The sequence below is a fragment of the Heterocephalus glaber genome, unplaced genomic scaffold, assembly GCF_053883595.1.
Source record: "Heterocephalus glaber isolate CG9 unplaced genomic scaffold, H.glaber_assembly_v1.0 deba00001461, whole genome shotgun sequence".
In the NCBI taxonomy this organism is placed as follows: domain Eukaryota; kingdom Metazoa; phylum Chordata; class Mammalia; order Rodentia; family Bathyergidae; genus Heterocephalus; species Heterocephalus glaber.
In genome coordinates this window covers 3655070-3677693 of record NW_028258308.1, presented here as the reverse complement: position 1 = coordinate 3677693, position 22624 = coordinate 3655070, and the positions used below count along the sequence as shown (strand labels likewise).

General features: G+C 35.8%; 1 protein-coding gene across 5 annotated transcripts in view; it reads left to right on the top strand.

Moving 5' to 3' along the window:
• The window catches only part of Cbr4 (carbonyl reductase 4), a 49621-nt gene that overhangs the window by 2582 nt on the left and 24415 nt on the right, over positions 1–22624 (top strand). For 3 of the 5 annotated variants that reach the window (XM_021264925.2, XM_004852918.3, XM_021264921.2), the window contains 4 exons: positions 615–735; positions 1705–1841; positions 4313–4447; positions 15470–18447. In XM_021264925.2, the coding sequence (XP_021120584.1) occupies positions 615–735; positions 1705–1841; positions 4313–4447; positions 15470–15648 (572 nt within the window). In that variant the 3' untranslated portion in view covers positions 15649–18447. Of the gene's footprint in view, positions 1–614; positions 736–1704; positions 1842–4312; positions 4448–13775; positions 14570–15469; positions 18448–22624 lie in introns of those variants that run through there. The other 2 variants (XM_021264923.2, XR_015453408.1) reach the window with 2 other exon arrangements.

Genomic DNA, 22624 nt, shown 5'->3' with positions numbered 1-22624 from the left:
TGTTAAAGCTATAAATATTAATCTTTTTTTGTGTGTGTGTGTGTGTGTATATATATATATATATATATATTTTTTTTTTTTTTTGGTACCGGGGATCGAACTCTGGATCTTGCGCTTGCGAGGCCGGTGCCGGAACCACTGAGCTAAATCCCCGGCCCCTATAAATATTAATCTTACAAAGCATTATCCACTTGAATTACAGGCTTATGCCACTGTACATGGCCAAAGTTTTTATTTTTCATTTTTAAATTTTAAAGAGTTGAGGACTTATGTTACCCAGGGTAGCCTTTAACCCCTGGGCTCAAGTGATCCTCCTGCCTCTTGCTCCTGAGTAACTGGGCCTACGGGCATTCATCACTGCAACCAGCAAAAGCCCCAAAAGTCTAAAAATTAACTTTCTCTAATACTCCTTTACTTCTTGTTCCCCACTTCCCCCAGCCAAGTTTCATTAGACAAGTCCACAAGAACAGGAACCCATGGGACCCTTACCTGTAGTTTGTAGGTTTAGCACAAGCTTACATACCACATAGTAGATGCTTAACAAATGTGTATGGAGAAAATTCAAAATTCAAGTTATAATTTTTACCTAATTCTGATTTAACTTTGTTTTGTAGGAAATCATTTGGCTTTTAGCTGTGATGTTGCTAAAGAACATGATGTTCAAAATACATTTGAAGAGATTGAGAAACATTTAGGTCAAGTAAATTTCTTGGTAAATGCAGCTGGTATTAACAGGTTGGTCACAGATTTAAGTAAATTTCTAATGTCTTTTAAAAAAAATCCTTTTTCCTTAATAGGTCTTTGCTTAGTATAATATGTTGTTTTATTTCTAGTTGGAAGGAAAAGTGTGCATTTTAAAACTTCGTAGAACTGCATGTGGTGGTCCAAGTCTGAAATTCCAGCTACTTGGGAGGTTGAAGCAGGAGGATTGAAAGTTTGAGGCCACTCTGAGTGACTTAGAACCTGTCTCAAAATTTGAAGAAGACTGAGGATGTAGCTCAGTGGTAGAGCACTTGCCTAGCATATGCCAGGTCTTGGGTTCAATCCCTGGTACTATAAACGAGCAAATAAACAAAAGCTTTATCAATTCATGTATTCTTTTCTATTGAAATGTGTCCAGTTTGATCATTTTTAACATTGTAATCATCACCAGTATTGAGCTATAGAACATTTCCAGCACTCCTGAAGATGAGCTTAAGTTTGTTTTCAGTCAATACTTTCTTCTAGATAACAATTGTTTTGAGTTCTGTACCATATATGTTTTGCCAGTATATGAACTTGATACTAATGGAATCGTGGGGTAGGTATTCTTTTTTTTTTTTTTTTTTAAGATGAATTTAGAAGAAAATATTTAGAATAACATACTAATTGTCTTACTAAACAATACTTAGTAGGCAGTTACTCAAACCATTCAAAATATTTTGGATTCATAGGTACTAGTTTTCACAGGAATATTTGCTACTGCAGCTGACAGGCAGTAGGAACTGCCTATGAAGTGGATCTTCTCTGGCTAATCAGTTGTTATTTTAGTGGTTTTCAATCCAAGTTCAAAATGGAACTCTCCAGGTATTCTAGCTCAGATATATAAAGCACTTGTTATACTTTGCTTTCATTCAAAATGTTACATAAATCTTGTATGTCTTGACCTAATTTTTTTGGCTTGTTTTATCTCATTATTAATTTAAATGCTATTTCTTTTTGTAGGGATAGTCTTTTAATAAGAACAAAAACTGAAGATATGGTATCTCAGCTTCATACTAACCTCTTGGGTTCTATGTTGACATGTAAAGCTGCCATGAGGACTATGATTCAACAACAGGGAGGGTCTATTGTTAATGTTGGTAAGTTTTCACTATTGTGGGTTTATAATTATTCCACTCTACTATTATTTAATCCACTAATTTGTAACTTGTGAAACTTAGGTAAAATTTATCTTTGTGTCATCTGTGGAAATTAATTACCTGATCAGTGAGTAAAAGAGGAATCACTAATTCAAATCCCTGTAGGGGTCAGGCAAGTGTTAAATGAGTGCCACTACCAAGTCTTAGAAAAATGACAGAAGCCCTGTGATAAATGACAAAGAACATCTAGGTTCTGTGACCAGAGGCCATAGGGAATGGTGGAGACCATCACTGTTCAGATCCAGTAGATAATTGTTACACTTGAATGTGGTCCATTTTTGTTAGTTTTGATTTTTCAGCAGAAATTAGACATCTTAATTTTTAAAATATGGACAAAGGATTAAACTGTAGGGACTAGGTGCTAAATAATCATAGTAGTTGCATAGGTCACTGATAAATCTAGTGCGGAAGATTAAAGGAAGTTAAAATTTTTCAGTTTTTTTAGAATAGATATAAGTAACCTCTAGTCTTCAGTTCATCTGAACCACAGAGAAGATAAACTATGAAGTATTTGCCTGTTGAACTTAAAGTGCAAAATGACTTGAAATTTTATTTCAGTTTTGTAATTTGAAAATAGTAGCATACCATCTGCTTTTTACTTTTTTTTTATTGGTACATTTTAGGTATACAATACGTTTACATTTATCATTGGGTGCTTGTATGCTTTTTACTTTTAAGTGGTAATACCGTAAAAGGCCACAAAAGGGGGGACGCTGGTCTGTTAAGTAAATCGTGCTCTGTAAGGGCTGTTTTCTTCTCCAAGGAATTAGTGAGTGAGTAGACCTTTGTCTTCTGACACAGTTCAGTGATGACTTTGGGTTCTTACAAGCACACAGACCTGCATGTGATAATGTGGAGTACATTTGTTTAAAATACCCCTTGTAGGTATATTTCAAAAGCAGAAGTCCTCCAGATGTATACAAAACTTTTTTTTTATTACAAAAAGTAATACTTTTAGAATGAATTAAGAGAATCTTACTGCAGAAGGAGCTACTATATTTCTGAAGTTGCACTTTTTGACCAGATGGATGATAGTGTGTGGCAGCAACCAAACCTGTTAAAGTTTCCTCTTTGGCCTTTCTTCCATGCCTATTTTTCTGTCTGTCTCACTCTCTGTCTCTGTCTGTCTGTCTCCCTCCCTCTCTCCCTCCGTCCCTTCTTCCTCCCTCTTTTATTTATTTTTTCTTCTCTTTGTATTTCTTTTTTTCCCATATATCACTTTCTCTGTCCATCTGTATTTTCTTGGTCTGATGTCTTTGTGTGCTTTACGGTTCTCTTCCTTTGTCATTAACTGGCATACAATATAAAGTTATGTGCCACATAATGTTTCAGTCAATGAGGGACCACATGTATGATTATAAATTATAAAGGAGGTAAAAATTTCTCTTCCTAGTAGGTTTACTGTATCTTTTCTATCTTTAGATACACAAATACTTACTGCTTTACAATTGCCTAAGTGTTCAATACAGTAATATGCTGATCAGGTTTATAGTCTTAGAGCAATAGGCTCTATATTTTACCAACTGTAAAATCACCAAATAATGTATGTGTCAGTATATATCCCTGTCAGTAATGATACATAACTGTATAATGTAGGTAACTTTTAATATTGAAGTTGTTGATTATAATAGGAAAACTGAAGTGTTTTCTTTTTTGAAAGTAAAATTAAAAATTTCATGAGGTTCTTGTTTGGTTTTTGTATCATAAGTACAAGTCAGTGGTGCAGGAAATTACTTTTCCACTTCTGTTTGCTAGCATTTATTTGAATACAGTTGATATTTGAATTAGAAAATATTCCTTCATAGTCATTAAATGAGGTCACTTAAGAATCTTTAGTAGGCAGTAGAAGTTACATAACTAAAAGTAACAAAATTACGCTTTTACAAAGTTTATTGTTAAAGTTCCAGCAATTTAGATTAACAGTAGTTGAAATTTAGTAAGATTTGTCTTCAAATGAGTTATTCTTTTTGGTCAAAGTATTTCCTTTTGTATTTGGCTATAGAATCATAATCTTAATCAGCCTTTATCCAATTTTTTCTGACTTTAACTTCTTCCTGCTAAATTCCTTTATATGCTACTGAGTTTTCATTATATCTGACTTACTCAGAACTTGGATTGGATCCCTTTCACTTAAGAGATCAATTTGAAAGCCTCCTGCCTGGTGCTCATAGTTTTACATCAGCTTCTTTCCTATCCTGTTTTCTATGTCTGCCATAAATGTGCACTTTTAAGTCTTACTACTCAAGTTATAATTGCTCAAGTTATAATTGCTTATAATTGGTTATAATTGCTAATTTTAGCATAGGATAAGGTGAAATGGGCTGTACATTTTTTGTTAACTATGAATTATTGGAATTTTGAAGTAACCATTACTTGGTTTGAATTTACTTACTTTCTTTTGTTCCTTCTAGGCAGTATCACTGGTTTAAAAGGCAATTCTGGCCAGTCTGCATACAGTGCCAGTAAAGGAGGATTAGTTGGATTTTCTCGTGCACTTGCTAAAGAGGTAGCAAAAAAGAAAATTAGAGTGAATGTAGTTGCACCAGGTCAGTTAAAATTTTTTATTAAAATAACTTGATTATGATTTTTGTTTTATAAAGAAACTGTTAATTTGCCCATTAGTTGGTATCTAATTGACATCTGGGTGAAATGGTATAAAAGAATTGAGTAATGAACTGGTGACTAGAAAAAAATTCCTTGTACACCATTAAAAAAAGGGCAAATCTTTATTTTTAAATTTTCCACTAATTATGGTAACTTAAACTAAAGAGAATCTTAGCATTCATTCCAGTTATTTTTATAGTTTAGAAAACTGAGACCTAGGATTTGGAGTGATTTACTCAAGGTTACACAGCCAGGTTATGGACAGCTTCCAAATAGTGCCCTCTGAAATTTCCTTTGTAGTCATAACCACATTTAGGTCTTTTCATACCTTTTGCTACTGTGGTCTATCTAAACTATCTGGAGCTTTTCAGTTTTCTAACTTTTACTACAGTGTTTTGCCAAGTTACTAGTTGATAAAATTATTCCGACTGTTGAAGAGAGTGATAAAAAGGTGCTAACACTCAAATCTACATTATCACTCATTAGCTAGAAATCTGCTAGGTTACGTAACTTTTGAATGAAATGAATGTTTTTGTGTATCTCTGCCAGTTTGCTATGCAGTCTCTATCTTTAAGAATTAACCACCTACGGTATGTAAAGAAAAGACAGTTGATTTTGACTCCTTGGTTGTTTACAAGAAAGACTGGTCTGCAGTAGACCTTTGCTGATTTTCCCTTTCAGGTCATTGATGGTTCTACCTTGGACTCTTGGTGTTTTATTTGGCACTGATTTTTTTTTTTTTTCATACCTTGCTCTTGCGAGGCAGGCACTGTCCCACTGAGCTAAATCCCTGGCCCTGTTTGGCACCGATGTTAAGCCAGCAGGTATCAGGGTTTTTTTTTTGAAATTTAAAAAATTAATTTTATTGCTACATTTCAGGTATTGCTACATTTTAGGTAGAATATAGTGACATTCATCATTGGAAATTTGCACCTTTAGATAATCTCTCTTGATTCTTATTTTTTCCCCATTCCCCTGCCATCCCTTCATCCCCTTCATTCCTCCCTATTTACGAAGACTTTGTTTCCATTTTTTTACTTTCTCATATTAATTCCATTCCCTTCTTTCCTTCCTCCTACCCCTCCCACTTCCCCTTCCCCTTTCCCCCTTTTCTTCCTATTTCACATTATCCATTATACCTTTGAGTCCTTATTTACACTTTCATTTTCTCACACTAGAGAAACTATTTGGTATTCACACGTGTGTGTCCTGTTTATTTCACTTAAGAGTATCACCTCAATGTGCACCCATTTAGCTATAAATGTCTCTAATTTCTTGTTCTTTATGGCTGAGTAGTACTCCATTTTATAAAAAACCCACATTTTCTTTATCCAGTCTCCAGTTGATGGGCATTTGGGCTGCTTCCAAGTTTTAGCTATTACAAACTGTGTTGGTATGAACATGGGTGCCCATATATCACTGTGGTATGATTCTTTTAATTCTTTGGGGAAGATACCCAGCAGGAGAATAGCTGGGTCAAATTGAACTTCCAGTCCTAGTTCTTTGAGGTATGTCCATACCGATTTCCACAATGCTTGCACCAGTCTACACTCCCACCAGCAGTGGAGCAGGGTTCCTCTTTCCCCACAGCCCCACCAGCATTTGTTATTGGTTGATATCATGATAGCAGCCATTCTTTCTGCAGTGAGGTGGAATCTCAGCATTGTTTTCATTTGCATCTCTCGAATCCCCGTGATGTTGAACATTTTTTTCATATGTTTATTTGCTATTTCTACTTCTTTGAGAAATGTTTGTTCATTTCAGATGCCCATTTTTGGATTGGGTCTTTAAATTTGGGAGGTCTGATTTTTTTTTTAAAGTTCTTTATAGATTCTAGATAGTAAACCTTTGAGGAACAGAGGTGAAAATTTTTTCCCACATTGTGGGTTGTCTCTTCACACTGCTGGTGGTTTCTCTTGCTGTGCAGAAGCTTTTTAATAAGAAGAGATCCCACTTGTTGATTGTTTGTGCTAGATCACGGGCAACTGAGGTTTTGTTCATAAAATCTTTTCCTACACTAGTGTCTTCAAGGGTTCTACCTAACCTCTGCTGTAGCCGGTTCAGCGTTTCTGTTTTAATATTTATTTATTTATTTAAAAAAAATTTTTTTTTCTTAAATTCTTTTATTGGTACATTTTAGGTATACAATACGTTTACATTTATCATTGGGTGCTTGTACCTGTACATGATGTATCTTGGTTCTTATTTTTTCCCCATTACCTGTGTGGCCTTCAGCCCTCCACCCTTCCCTATTTACATATTGAAACATCCTGTTAACCCTTTTTGCTCTATAATGTACCCTTGTCCCAATTCATTGTTTAGGTACAGACTAATTAAATTCAAACATTTCAACTCCATGAACATTTGATAAATGTGATGAATGACCACAGTTTAAATGCACTCACTTTGAGAAGAAGAAAGAAAAATATCCAAAAGCTGTGTTGTCATTATCTTGGCATTGCTTTCTACATGGCTATGTTTTGTACAGTGTGATTAATTTTATTCTTTGCTTACATTAACCATTTGTGGGGTAAATTACTTGTAGTTTCGAACTGCATGTATTTGCTTCTCTTTTTAGGATTGGAGTTGTGTGGGCAATGAAAAGTTAATTCTAGTTCATGATAATTTAAAAACTGAATCCAAGGGTGCTGGGGATTTAGCTAAGTGATGCTGCATCTGCCTCACAAGTGCAAGTTCTGAGTTCAGTCCCTGGTATGGGGGAAAAAAAACTGAATAGGGTAATGCAAGAGTCCCAATCATAAGAACAAATGCAGCAAACTTCCTGGACTGTCTTCTTACGTGCAGGGACTGTGTTAGGTGGTGAAGTTTTAAAATGGATGTAGTGGAATGAGCTGTTTCTACTGCAAGGAGCTAGGCATAGTGGAAAGACAGACATGTAAATAAATAATTATACTGTCGTGTGATGAATGTGGAACAAAAATAGCTATATGATACTGTAGAAAAGCTGGCGAAGAAATGTTTAATTTTATCTAGAATGAGTTAGTTGTCAAAGCAATGGACTAAATGGTGAGATTCCAGTTTGTGTATAAAGGAGAAATTTTTTTTTTTTTTTTTTTGGTACCAGGGATCAAACTCAGGTCCTTGCGCTTGCAAGGCAGGCAGCGGAGCCACTGAGCTAAATCCCCAGCCCTAAAGCAGAAATTTTAAAAATGTTATGGACGTGTGGTATGAAAAATCTTACTTTCCAGTGCAATTTATACTATAGGTTAAAACCTGTTGTTAAAAATGTGGCTTTAGTAGGGTCACCTTTATAATACTATATTAAATATGTTTCATTGGTCAGAAGGAAAGTACAAATTGAAATAGAATTAAATTAATTCTATGGATTATTTATGTATTTTATTTTAGATAATAATTTCAATCAGTTTTTTTACCAGATCTCTTAACAGGTTGACAAACATCAGAGTTTAACAGTTTGTTTCTTTTTATGTCGGTTTTCCTGATCATCTTCAAATGAAGGTTCTAATCAGTAGGAAAATAAGTAAAAGGAAATCATAACATGAAAACCAAGAAATAAGAAAATAAACTAGGCTATCATTCAATGTCTGATATTGTTGACTTTTTAAAGATCAGTAATTTCTAAGCTTTGCTATTACTTTAATTATAAAATAAACTCAAATAGATAAATTTTACTAATTGGAAAATACGGTATATAGAAAATAGAATATTTGATAAATTGAACCTTTAATGGATACATTACTTTAAATATATGTATTTTAAATAGTTAATATTTACATATTTTACAAAATTCAGAAGTACAAAAAGACATGGAATGAAAAATGGGTCTTCTCTAGACATCCAGGTTCTTTCTTTAAAATTAGCTAATTTCTTCTGTATTTCATATATGAGTGGTAAGGTGTGTATGTGTGTGTATGTATGATAACCCGAATGGTATCATACTATGTACAATATTCTGCACCTTCTTTTATTCATTTAACTATATCTTGGAGAGGAATCCATATTATTCCAAGTAGAACTACTTAACTTTTTAATATAACAGCTTTATGTGTGTGTGTGGTTTTTTTTTTTTTTTTTGGTACTGGGGATTGAACTCGGGACCTTGCGCTTGCGAGGCAGGCACCAGAACCACTGAGCTAAATCCCTGGCCCTATAACAGCTTTATGGAAATATAATTCACATACACCATATACTTCACTCATGAAAAATGTATGTGGGTTAGTACAGTCACAGAATTGTTCAGCATTGCCACCATTAATTTTAGAACATTTTCATAATCCCAGAGGTACACCTTACCCATTAATATTCACTCCCCATTTCTCTCTAATCTTTTCAGGTTTTGGCAACTGCTAAACTACTTGTCTCTATAAATTTGCCTATTCTGTACATTTCATATGAATGGAAAAAGAAAGTATTTGATATTTTGTGATTCCTGCATCACTTTTAATGGCTTAACTAAGACAATAATTTGTGTTTAAAATTAGATATACCCTAATAATGTTTGTTTTAGGGTGTGCCTTATTTAATCTATTGCCTCTTGATAGCATTTAGGTTGTTTCTCATTGTGTTCCATTACAGCTACTGATACCATGACAATACTTGTGCATAATTAATTTTGCACATTTGCAAGTGTATGAGCATGATTCTGGGATGGAACTGCTGAGGTTCAAAGGGAATATGCACTTTTTTTTTTTTTTTTGCAGTGCTAGGGATTAAGCACAAGGAACACTTGAGAGTAGTAGTAGATAAGTGAGCTTTCCTGTTGCTGGCACAAAATACCTGACCCCCACAACTTAAAGGAGGAGAGATTTACTTGACTCATTAGTTCAGAGGATTTCATTCCATGCCTGCCTGGCTCCAAGGCAGAGGCAGCACGATGGAAGGGCATGGAGAAGGAAAACTGCTCAACCCATGACTGGCAGGAACAGAGAGAAGGGAGGCCTGGAGGACAAGGACACACCCTTCCAAGTCAGGCGGGTGACCCACCTCCAGCCAGGCCCCATCTCCTAACTGCACAGTCACTCATGAACTCATCAGTGGTTTAGTCCACCGATGGGCTCATCAGGGCCTGTTTGGTTCAGTCACCTTCCAAAAGCCCCACCTTTGAATACATGAGACTTTAGGGGAATATTTTAAATCTAAACCATAACACTGAGCTATATCCCTTGCCCCTACCCCTTTTCTTTTAAATTTTGAGACAGGGTCTTGCCCAGATTGGCCTTGAACTTGTGATCTACTTGCCTCAGCCTGCTGAGTATTTAGGATTACAGGTGTATTCTACCATACCTGGTGGTATATACATTTACGTTTTTGACAAATAGGCATTGAATTTATTTCTGTAAAATACCTTAAGTGTTTTGGTACTTCTTAATTTTAAATTGAAGAGTTTTTGTGTTTATAATATTGTTAGTCAGAAATGGATAAGTGAAATATTTCCTTCAGAGTTTATCAAATAAATTCCCACTGGACAAGAGCCATTCACTTGTTTTTAAGAGCAAACGCGTGTCTATTCCTAAGGAGTTCACGTTAAAAAAAAATGTAGGGGAGAGTGTGTGACTCAGTGCTAGAGTGCTAGGCTAGCATGTACAAAGCTCTAAATTCAGACCCCAACACTGAAAAAAAAAATAGTCCTGGGTGTGTTATTACCTATAGGCACTAAAATAGATATGTCCTTGTTCTACGTTGGTTAAGTACATACCATTTCAGTTTTCTATTTATCAGTTTAAGGAATGGTAGGTTTGTAACAGTTGGAAACCTCTGTCCAATAAAGTAATGTCTTAACATCATTTGTTGGACAGTGGCATCTACTGGTAGTTTCTAATTTTTATAGTCCAGCTCTAAAGTCATTGTAAACACATACTAATAAAAGGAAGGGTAGAGAAAAATTCCCAGAACTTTCCAAATAAAAGAGTAACATGGGAAAGAGTTTTTTGGGGCCAGGGAAAGAAAGCACAGATTGGAAAGTAATACAAGCACAAAGATAGATGTGTGAGATATTTAATGACTACTAATACCTTTCCTCAGGTCTATGATAATATGATATAAAACCCCAAAGACTTTATGCATAGTGCCTTGGGTTGGGAATATATTGACACATGAGGATCATGTCATAAATGAGCTTGAGCACTAAATGACATTGACATTTGGTAGATCTCAGAGTAATTTATCATTAGATATCAGTTTCACATTTTTAAAATTTCTGATGATATATATGCGCTTTTAAAAGCTGCATGATTAGATTAGGACAGTAAAACTATTATGTATAACTATAATTAGTATAACATATTTGTCAAAACCCAGAGAACTGTACAAGCTAGAGGGAGCCTTGTCGGTCAGTGCTTACTAGAGAAACAGATTTAATGTAGGATACACAAATATATAAGAATTTATAATATTGGTTTACGGTGGCCATTTGCAGAGTCAGGTATGGAAGGGTGCAGAGGGTCTGTCTGCATACTGGAGACTGAAGGATTCAGTCAAAGGTCTGGAGCTCACTACAGTGTCCCATGTGAGTCTGTATCAGGAGAGCGAAGGAAGGCTGTAGGGTCTGCACTGGAAGCCAGGAGACAGTGCCCAAGGTGAAGGGGAAGACTTGAGCTCCTCCGAAGAAACAGAAGCCAGCCTTCCTTCTTCATTTCCCTTTTATACCATTCTGGTGCCAGTCCTCCCTAGGGTGGGTTTTCCACACCCAGAACTATGCTGAACCAATTTAGTTGGGGGTTTCTTACTCAGGTTGACACAATAAGTTATCACAGAACCTTAATATAAACTAGATTTTCCTTAATACTGTATCAATATTGGTTCATCCATTGTAATAAATATACCACACTGAAGTAAAATGTTTAGAATAGGGAAAAATAGGGGGAGGGCATTGTGGTAAGGGGGTGGATAGGGACTTTCTCTTCTTTCTGTTTAATACTCCTGTAAAGCTAAAATTGTGCTAAATCTACAAAAAACTGCAGGTATGATAAGAGAAAGGGTCTTGCTCTGTTTTTTTGTGTTTTTGAAACAGGGTCTCACTACGTAGTTCAGGCTGGCCTTGAATTCACTATGTAGCCTAGGTTGGCCTCAAACTCCCATTGATCGTCCTCCTCAGTCTCATGAGTGCTAAGGTTACAGGTGTGTGCCACTATACCTGCTCAGAAAGGCTCTTTGAACGTGTTCTTGTCTGCCATATTGAACGTAATGTAAGAGGAAAAACCAGTGTGTTTTGGTGAATTCATCCCTTCCTTTCAACTTGGCCTTACCCCCACTTTGCTTTTAGACTTTTATTGCATAGTTCCTTGGTGGCTCACAGCTGTCTGTGATGTGAGGTTTGCCATTCCAAGTGTCTGTTCACAGATCTGGGGAGAGGCTCTGGTAAGCTTCCACTAATGAAATAACATCCTTATCTTCTGTGCCTAAGCAGTGGCAGAAGAATCTTCTGTGAAGTGGGTGGCTGAACATCATGATCCTAGTTTTGGACTGCTTGTAACCATGCTGGACTCAGAGCATTGCTCTCTCTTCCCAATCTTGCCTACCATGGACACACAACATACCAGTGATTCCCAGGGCCAGCTCCTAGGAGACCTTCCTTTCCTAAACATCAACTCCTAAAATTAGAAAATCATGAAGACTATTTAGTGAGGCATACTTTTCATCTTTAAATCAAAGACTTGTAGAGATAACCCTCAAAGATGTATCATTTTAAGTCTACTCCATTCATTTTATGATACAGAACAGGTGTATAGTTGAACATAACTTTGCCCAGATCATAGCCCAGTCATCTTTTTACTACAAAACACTGCTACCACAGCCAGTTAGAAGTTGAGCCTGGAATTTCTAGTCCATACTCACATGGGTCTTTATTGCAAACCATTTCTGCTATAGTTTCGTGTGTGTGTGTGTGTACAAGTAACCAAGTCTCTGTAGTCCAGGATGGTCTGTAACTCACTATGCAATCTAGGCTGGCCTTGCATTCGAGATCCTCCTGCCCCAGCCTCCCAATGCTGGCATTATAGGTGTGTGCCTATTAAATTAAATTAGATTAAAATGAACACTTAAACTGGGAATGGTAGCACATGCCTGTAATTCCCAGCATTGGGGAGGCTGAGGGAGGAGGATTGTGAGTTTGAGGCCAGCCAGAGCTGTATAGTGAGACCCTATCTCAAAAACAAAACAAAACTATATTATTAGCCAGGCATGATGGCACATTCTTGTAATCCCAGCTAATCCGGAGGCTGAGGCCACAGAAAAGCAAGTTTGAAGCCAGCCCGGACAACTTCACACACTTTATCTTAAGCAATAAAAAGGTCTGGGGATGTAGCTCAGTGCAAAGGCCCTGGGTTCAATCCCAAGTTCTGCAAAAACAAAAATGATTCCTTGATTTTTCTTGCAGAGAGTTTGTGGGGAATATTTTATGTCAGTTTTGTTAGAATTCAAAAAGACCTTAGGATAATAGATAATTGTGTCATGAACTCCTTGAGAAGATAATATGAAGTTTTTAATGTTACATTCATAATTTTAATTCATTTAATTTTTGTAATAGATGTGAGGTGGATTTTCTTCCTAGGATATTCTCTGAGGCAATTTTGAAAATAAACATGTCCAAAGAAAGAAAACTGTATCAAGAACCCCCATGTTAGTGTTCCTATGATGATTGGATTGCCTATTGGTTATTCCAATTCTTTACTGTAAATTAAGTTTCATTTACAGTTCACTTGAAATTCTGCAGAGGCTGGTTATCATTATCTGTGCCAGCTGCTTCTTTTATTCTTGCCTGCTTTCATTGTTCTTAAAGATGAAAGGAAACAGGAAATGTTGCTGACTTTTCAAATGTAAGATTTTATGGCAGAGGAGGTTGGATTTCACAATATAATCTCGCAATATAACACAGAAATAATACAAAATTAGTTTTGTTATTTCTGGCCCTCATTACAGACTGTCTGATATTAGTATTGTGTGTGCTTTTTAATAACTTTTTGCCTCAATACAAAAATAATATACATCTGTTGTGGACAGTTTGATAAAAAGCAGGAAAGTACAAAGAAAATAATCATCACTTGTTATTTCAGTACCTAATGATAATCACTATTAATATTTTAGTTATTATGTTTAGTTTTTTGTTTTAATAGTGATACAACTGAACATTTATAGTATTTTAAATATACAAATATTACTTTTTCATTTGTTTTAAATATGCTTCTGTGGCATCATTGTTAAAACTTGAATTTAACATTGTTAAAACATTCTACTATGTGGATATATCATGACCTTATTTAACCAGTTCCTTTTTTTTTTTTTTTATACCAGGGATCGAACTCAGGACCTTGTGCTTGCGAGGCACCACTAAGCTAAATCCCCAGCCCTAACCAGTTCTTTTTGAAAAACCTTCAGCTTGTTTCCAGTTTTTCTCCTAACAGTCGGTTGCTGGCATAGGCTTCATGATAGAAGAATTTATTTCTTACAAGACTTAAGAAAATATTTAGATATTTACAAGTGAAAATCTAAAGTAAAGTTAATTAAGTTAACCCATTGCTTTAATTGTTTTCATTTGTTTGAGAGGAAGTCTTGGTATGTTACGCAGGATAACCTCAGACATGGTCCTCCTACATGGATGGCACTGTGGGCATACGGGACTGTCAAGTACTAATTAATTCTTTTTTTTTTTTTTTTTTTGGTACCGGGGATCAAACTTGAGTCCTTGCGCTTGCACAGCAGGCGGCAAAACCACTGATATAAATCCCCGGCCCTAATTAATTCGTAATCTAGTAACTAGTTCACATTTACCATGCTGCTTTAAATGGTACTTCCTTTTTTGGGAGGGGGTACTGGGGATCGAACTTGGACCTTGTGCTTGCTTGCGAGGCAGGCACCGGAACACTGAGCTAAATCCCCAGCCCTAAATGGTACTTCTTAATGGTACTTTATATGAGAGTATACTTAGGTTGATTTATAGTTTCAATTATGATGAATGTTTTAATTTTAACAGAAGCCAATTTTAAAACTTTATTTTTGAGTTTGTACATTGAACTTTCATGTGACATGTCTGACTTTTAGTCCATCTATTTTGTGTGACCTTGAATTTTAAAAATGCTTTTCAAATTGTTGCTTTCACAAAGATTAATATTACAATTTCTTTTTAAAAACCTGAATGATTCAGTAATATACAAAATATTAACCATGGGTTAAGCATTTTATTAGTAATATATATTTATTTGTCTCATTTTCTCATAAATCTGTAATTTTTCCTTGCATATATGTGTAATAATTTAGAATTAGTTGCTTAATAGATTGTATAGTACTTAATACTGTGGAACTTTGAAACATGTTGTCTAAAACCTTTATTGGCTACGTGTACCAATACCAAGTTGAATTTTGAACTTTTTGTATATATTTGCATCAAAACTGGTTTTGACCATATAACATTGATTTTTATGTGGATGTTGGAAACACTGAACTTTTTAATCACAGTTATCTGTAGCAAATGGAAGTGTGTACCTTTTGTCAGCATTGTGCAATCAGTTTGTGTGACCACCTTTGTGATGTCTTCTTCCCTCGAGACTACTTCTTACTCTTCTGGCCCTACCCAAGTAAAACTTATCTTTGTGGCATTTGATTTATACCTCTATAAGGATATTACCTGACTTTTTACATCTAATTGGCTGTGCAGGTGATTGTTTCCTCCATCAATTATATGTTCCCTGAGGAATAGAATTTTGTTTCACTCATGTTTATATCCACCCACTACATGATGCAACATTACCCTTACATTTTTGCTAGGATTTGGGCCAAATACTTAGGGGTAAGATATTTTAGTGTTCAGTAAATGTTCATTGAGTAAAGTGAGTAAATTTGTAGACATAGTTATTTAACTGGCAACAGAACTCTGTATTTTATAAACAAGGTTTATTAATCTCATTTTCAGTTGTACTTCATTTGCTTTTTAAATTGAGCAGATGTCTTAGTATCTACTTTTTTTCACTAAATAAACATTTCTCTTTTAGGATTTGTCCATACAGATATGACAAAAGACTTGAAAGAAGAACATTTAAAGAACAGCATCCCGCTTGGGAGGTTTGGAGAAACTATTGAAGTGGCACACGCGATTTTGTTTCTTTTAGAATCTCCATATATTACAGGACATGTTCTAGTGGTGGATGGAGGATTACAACTTGTGATGTAGAGATTGTTCGTTTATAAATGGTGGTTTGAATCACTTTGGCTATTGATTATAAATCACACCTACATGGGTGACATTTACTAATCAAATATTGATGCCACAAATGTTGATTCTCATGTTTATATGATTGTCTGAAAAGAACAGCTGTGTTTTAGCTAAAAGGGTATGTGTTGTCTACCATTGATTATCTTACGGGCTGTAGTAATTTTGGTATATTGACATTTTGCAAGGGATATTAACAGGTATTAACTTACATATTTTATCTCAAAAGTGCAAAATTATATGTCTAATTGTGATGAATTTTTTCACTGTGTCAGGTTGAATTTTCTAGACCTTAACCTTTTGGACTTTTGCCAAAATAGGAGTAGGTGTATTTACAGAATGGTCATTAGTTATCAGTGCTTCAGCTAACATTAAACATTGTATTGGTTGTCCATGTGCTTAGGCCATCAGTTTTTCTATAGGTTGGAAAAAAATAGTATCAGTTAGATAAAGATATGAAGTTAGATTCTATTTCTTAGAGAGGTATTATCCTTGGTTAAGCAGTTAGGCAAAATAATCTGCAAATTTAAGTATGGTTCAGTTGACCCATTCTTTAGAAATTCTCAAAGGTGATGAGGATTAATCCTTACATTAAGGTTTTAATATCTGGTACAGTAATGAGCTGCACAGATCATGAATGTAGGGAGTGTTCTTTTTACTCACAAAAAAACCCCCCTCACTATTGTGAGCTATTTCAAAAATGTGTAAGAAATATATTAAGAGTATTTTGTGGGCCAGGGGTGGTGGCATATACCTGCAATTCCAGCTACTCAGGAGACTGAGGCAAGAAGATTGCAAGTTATGACCAGTCAGGGCAACTTAACAAGCCCCTGTTGAAATAAAACAATAAAATTTAAGAAAAATAAAAAAGAGAGCTGGATATATAGCTTAGTAGTCATAGGTTCAATCCCCAGTATCACAAAAAAAGTATTTTGCATTAGTGACATAATAATGATTCTTACCCTAATATTTTAGAAAGGTAATAATTATTCATAAATAATCATTAAAAATAACATGCAGTAATAATAGTTAAATGTCTTTACAAGAAGCGAAGCATTAGTTTTGGAAGAGAATATTTGCCTGGGAATAGAGATAAAGACACAAACTGAACGGAAAATATCAGATTTCTTTCTTGTACTGAATTCTTGGGAATAATGTGATACTTCAGTGTCACTGGATTTATGTTGGTTTTTATTATATCATCGTTAAAAATTATAAATATTGTACTTTAAAAAGTAACCTTTTATAGCTCTTTGGAAGATGAACATTATCTAAGCAGAGACTTAATTATATATTGAAAATTTGTGCAAAAATATGAGTGGGATATACTAATGTTCAGTGTAATAGTATTTTAAGTTAAAGCTGTGTTCTAAATCAAGATTCCTGATTTCTTAAAAATTATTCTTAATTTATCTTTGAAGTAGTTTTCTTAAATCTTCAGAATATGGGAAAGTTTAAATGTAAATAAAGCTAGCTGTTGAACAGATCTGCTAAATGCAAAGCATAGTAATATCTAGAATGTATCAGACATTAGCAATTCCAGGTACAGAAGTGTAGCCTTTAGGATGGCTTCAAATGTAGTGCTTCTAAGCTAGGAGAGTTTATGCCGACAGAGGATGTAGCTTTTCTTACCCAGTCTCACCCACTGGCTTTTGGTTACGTGCATTTCATTACAGTATTTCACTCAGGCTTTAATTCCCTTTGCTGAACATGTCATATTATGAAGTTACCAGTGAGGCTGATTTGACTTGTGATTAACCCATTTATGTCATATTTGCAATTTTTTGACCTTTTGCTTGAAATTCATACCTAGACAAATTCAAGGAAGAAAAATTTGAAGAGAAAAATTTTTATGTTTCCTTGTTTGTGCTATTTCAATAATGGAACACTAGGTATAAATGGGTTAAGAAAGAATGTCTTTTGCTGAAGTACTGACATTGAGATGTGAGTTAACCTTTAAGTGTATGTCTATACACTTTAAAATAAGAAATAAACCTGGGCTGGGGATTTAGCTCAGTGGTTCCACGGCCTGCCTGGCAAGCACAAGGTCCTGAGTTTGTTCCCCAGTACCACAAAAATAAATAAATAAATAGAGTAAAATAAGAAATAAAACCTTTTAAACTGTTCTAATCCTCCCCACATTATATCAAACTGGTAGACTATATGGAGATACATTAAAACACAAAGTAAATCTTTACTCTGCTGTATTCTAGGTGAATTCTCCACCTACTCTCACTGACCTGTTAAAACATGTAATTTCATACTTACATTTTGTTTCTAAAATCAGTTGCCAGCTGTTGCCTTATACTCAGAATTTGTGAACTTTAGTGAATTCTTGACCAGAAGCCTCATCTGTACCTGATACCTGACCTTAAAAAGCCCATAGTCCAGGCTGTGGTTAGCATTAAAAAAAAAGTTAATCGTTAAAGACAATGTATTAAAATTTTGCATTGAGATTTTAAAATTTGTACTCTTTTCATACTTTTATTCATACTTAATTTATGAGGGATTTTAAATGCTTTTAAGGCATAGAATTATTTCTGCCTACTTTGGAGGGGAAATAATTTGGACAGAGAAGATCATTTAATTTATGTGCTTCTGTTATCCAATAAAGAAGGAAGACTCTTCTGGATATTGAAGAATTATACCTTACATCACAAATATTTTTCCAAACTTTTTAAATGAAAATATGTGTAAATGAAGAAATCATACCCCTGTCCTAACTTGACATACTATACTTAAATAAAATATTTAATAAACTTTTTATGTTAATTTTGCCTTCCAGCTATATCTTAAGCTCCTAAGCATAGAGTCTCTACCATGTTTTCATTCATTTAATTAAGTAATTCAACAAATAGTTACTGTACTTCTTTTGATACCTCCACTTTGCCTAGTTAGCCCTGAGCACATTGGGTAACCTAAATAAATACACAGGTTAATTTTTTTAAATGATTTGGGAAAATCAGTCACTACATTGTGCTGCATTTGGGAGGGTCATTGAGATGAATCTGTTCTGGTTCTCAGTACATATCCTGGCATACTGTTTCTTGATCAAATCTTTGTGATTTACCTTCCTTTTTTGGGGGGTGGTATTTATCTCTAACTCTGATGGCTTTTTTTTTTTCTTTAACTTTATAACTCAATTTGCAGTGCTAAGCTAATCAAATATTTTCTCTTGTGCTATATGCCTTCAGTTTGGATAGTTACCACAGTTCAATTTAGAATTCTTGGGCCAGTAGCCCATTCGGAGATGACGTCAGTACCTCCTGTGTCACCGAACCTAACTCCATTCACTTGCTGCTTGAAAAAGACCCAGTGAATGAAGGACAGTTTCTTGGGGCAAGGAAGAAGGTTTGGTAAGCCAGCAAGGCGGAGAAGATGGTGGACTATTTCCTGAAAGGCCATGTTAACACAGGTTTTAAAGTTTCTTTTGTCTTTAGCGGAAATGATGGGTAAAACTGGTAATATGATGGGTATAGCCGGTAATATGCTGCTTTGCATCAGTTCCTGGAGGGGGAGGAGAGATGGAAGTTTCAGAGAAATCTCCGTTGCTGTGTAAATGATCAAGGAGGGCTGTGTCCTCGCTGTCACTGTTCCATTCCATAATGAATGGGATGAGAAGCAATGACTGCTCTGGCTACTTGGCTGCTGATAGTGGGTGAAAGAGGGGTGATGGTGGAATGAAACAGCCTAACCTGAGTTGGAAATATGGGAGGATCTGAAGACCCAAGCAAGCCATCCTACAAATGCAGAATAGGTATCTACATACTTTGTACTGATTATAGAATGCAGTTCCCTTCTTTATAAACTGCCACTTGTATCTTGGGATACTGGGTTTCAACCTCTTCAAGTTATTTGTATTAAGATAGGTAACAGGAAGTAGGGAGATCTTTTTCAAATGGGAAGGAACAAGAGATGGGGGAGGGCAGGAAAGGCAAAAGAATGAAAGAAATAGAAAAAAAATAGTGGAAATAGAGCTTTTGCAAATGGGAAGGAGGAACAAGAGTTGGAGCAGGGAGGGAAGGGAATGAAAAAAGAATTAAGATGTTACTTAGTACTGACTAAGTAGTGCCTGTGTCCACCAGAATATTTATTAATTTGCTCCTCACTGTCAGTTTTACTTGGGACCCCTGTGGGGCAAATTTCTATGAGGTGTCTTAATCCAAGGGAGCCCCTGGGGCTCTTCATTCTGAATCTGAATATTCTTTTTCCAGTATCTGCAAGGCCTGAGTCTTTCTCCCCTTTTTTGGCTATTTGTACCTTTTTCAACTCAGGACAACCTTTCTTTGAAGGTCTTTCTTTTTTACACATCAATGTAGGCACATTGATCTTGCCCAGAGGAACCTTAGTTTCTTTTTTTGTTGTTGTTAAATTATTTTATTGTTACATTTTAGGTATACAACACAATTACATTTCTCATTGGGAATTGTACCTTTACATGATGCATCTTGGTTCTTATTTTTTCCCCATTCCTAGCCCACCCTTCCCTATTTACAAAGACTTTATTTCCATTTTTTCCATTTCTCAGCATTTTTCCTTTCCCTTCTTTCCCTTCCCCTGCCCCTCCCACTACCCCTACCCCTTTGGACCTTTTCTTCCTATTTTGCATTATCAATTATTCATTCTAATCATTGGTACATTTTAGGTATACAATATAATGACATTCATCATTGGAAATTTGCACTTTTACATAGTCTCTCTTGGTTCTTATTTTTCACCATTGCCCAGCCCTCCCTTCAACCCCTCCATTCCTCGCTATTTACAACGATTTTGTTCCTATTTTTCCATTTTCTCATATTAATCCCATTCCCTTCTAGCCTTTCCCCTAGCCCTCCCACTTCCTTCCCCTTTGCCCCTTTTCTTCCTATTTCACATTACCTATTGAAGGACTTTTTCTCTTAAGATTCTAATGCAGTGGCCAGCCAAGAAACATTGTGTTTTACATCCTCCTCCTCCTGCAGTTCTCTTTGTTAAGCAAGTTAGATGCAGTATCCAGCAACTGGGATGGGTTCATCCCCAAAGCTCCTTCATCCTTTACAGCTTTCTCTTTAAAGTCTGGGGGGCTCTGCTTTTAAATGTCATCCTCACCAGTCTTGTGTTTTCTGGTCCCTCAAAGTCAATATCAGTATACCTCCTGTATGCTCTATATAGCTTCCTCAAGAATTGGGATGGGTCCTCCTTTATCTTTTGTCATAATTGTTGAGACACTTGTCTAGGCACCCCTTTCCTTAAGCCTAATAGAATGGATCACTGATAGTGTTCCAAAGGAACAATGTGAATCTGCCACTGGAATGGGTGTATTAGTAGCAAGGGTTCCACTTGGGTCTCCTGGATGGAGCAGAAGCACCTCCTCTGTAGCCTTATTAATCACCATTCTCTTTTCATCTCATATTAACAGTATATTCATCAGAGTCTGTATATCTCCCCAACAAGGGTGATACGTTGCAAAGTCACAGATAAAGGATATAGTCCATGGGAGGCGATTTTCTCTGTAGGACAGATTATTATTATTCTAGTTAAACCAGTCCAACATTGAAAAAGATTGTGCATCCAAAGAAAACCAACTGGTAGTGTATTTATATTTAGACCATAGGTCAGTTATTGTCAAATAGGAAATTGCCTTGCTCTAGAAGTTGTTCACTGGTTGAAGTGTGTACGGTGGTGGGATTTGGAAGGCAGTACTATTTTAGAATTCCTTTTTTGCTCATAAGGTGATATCTAAGGATATCCCTTGCCTTTTGGAGGGAGCAACAGGAATGCTAAAGGGGGAAGAGATGAGGTGCCAGTGAAGACCCCAAAAGGCAGTAGGTAGTACCAGTGGAAGTGTAGGAGGGAATTTAATACTTTCATTATCATCTCTTCTTCCTCCTCTCAATGTTCCATCTGATAAATTAATCTTTTTTGTTTTTTTCTTTTGCCCTTTGCTCCATAAGCTTGCACCTTTTTTTCCCTTGCTTCATCTTGGTGCAAGATCAGAAATGCCCCTCCACAGGGAATATCAGTGTTTTTTCCTGCTTGTTCAAAAAATAATTCTAGTTGTAAAATAGTATTGATAGTTAACTATATGCAAAGACCACATTATATTACAATAAATATCTTTTTTTTTTGGTATCAGAGATTGAACTCAGGACCTTGTGCTTGTGAGGCAGATGCAGTGCCACTGAGCTAAATCTCTGGCCCTAGGTATCATTTTTTTGGTCTTTGGTTCATAACTAAAATTAGACCAGTTATTCAAAATCTGACCCTACAGACTTTCTCAGGGATCAACGGCACACTTCCCATCTGAAAACAAAGTGAGTTCACAAATGCACGCACAAATGATCTGGTTCTCAAATTAGGTAATAGTGCAGTAATGATTCTCCTCTCCAAACAAGACACCTTATCAACAGAATTCAAAATGATTTATTTTCATTCACAAAGATAACGCAAAAGGAGAGGAAAGGCGTTCCTAGCTGCACGCAGCAGAGTGACTTACCCTACTTAAATGTCAGTGTAACTCTGCAGTTCATGTTTCCTTGCCCCAATAGGTGTGAAGGAGTCTGTGGTGGTGCAGAAATCTAGGGGAAGCTCCCTGGAGCAAATGGCTCTAAGCAGAGCTGCTATCACAGATACAGTAACTTGACTAGATTAATCAATACAGTGTGTGGCACTTGCTATGCAGCAATTGAAAAGGAGACTGTCTTCTTTCAGTACCTATCAGGAAGGATTTCACATGCACTTGGAATAGTCTAAAGTACATATTTGTCATGCCTTAGTGCTCTTTCACTCTCCTGGCTTCTGTCACACTATAGACCAAAGGAACCTTGAATGTCTAGCCATTCAGCAAAATATCATCGTCCACTCCATTAATGATGGTAGTGAACAGCACTCTTTGGCAAACCTATTCTTTTGCTTCTCTGTATTTTTATCATATCTGTATGACAAAACTATAAATTTA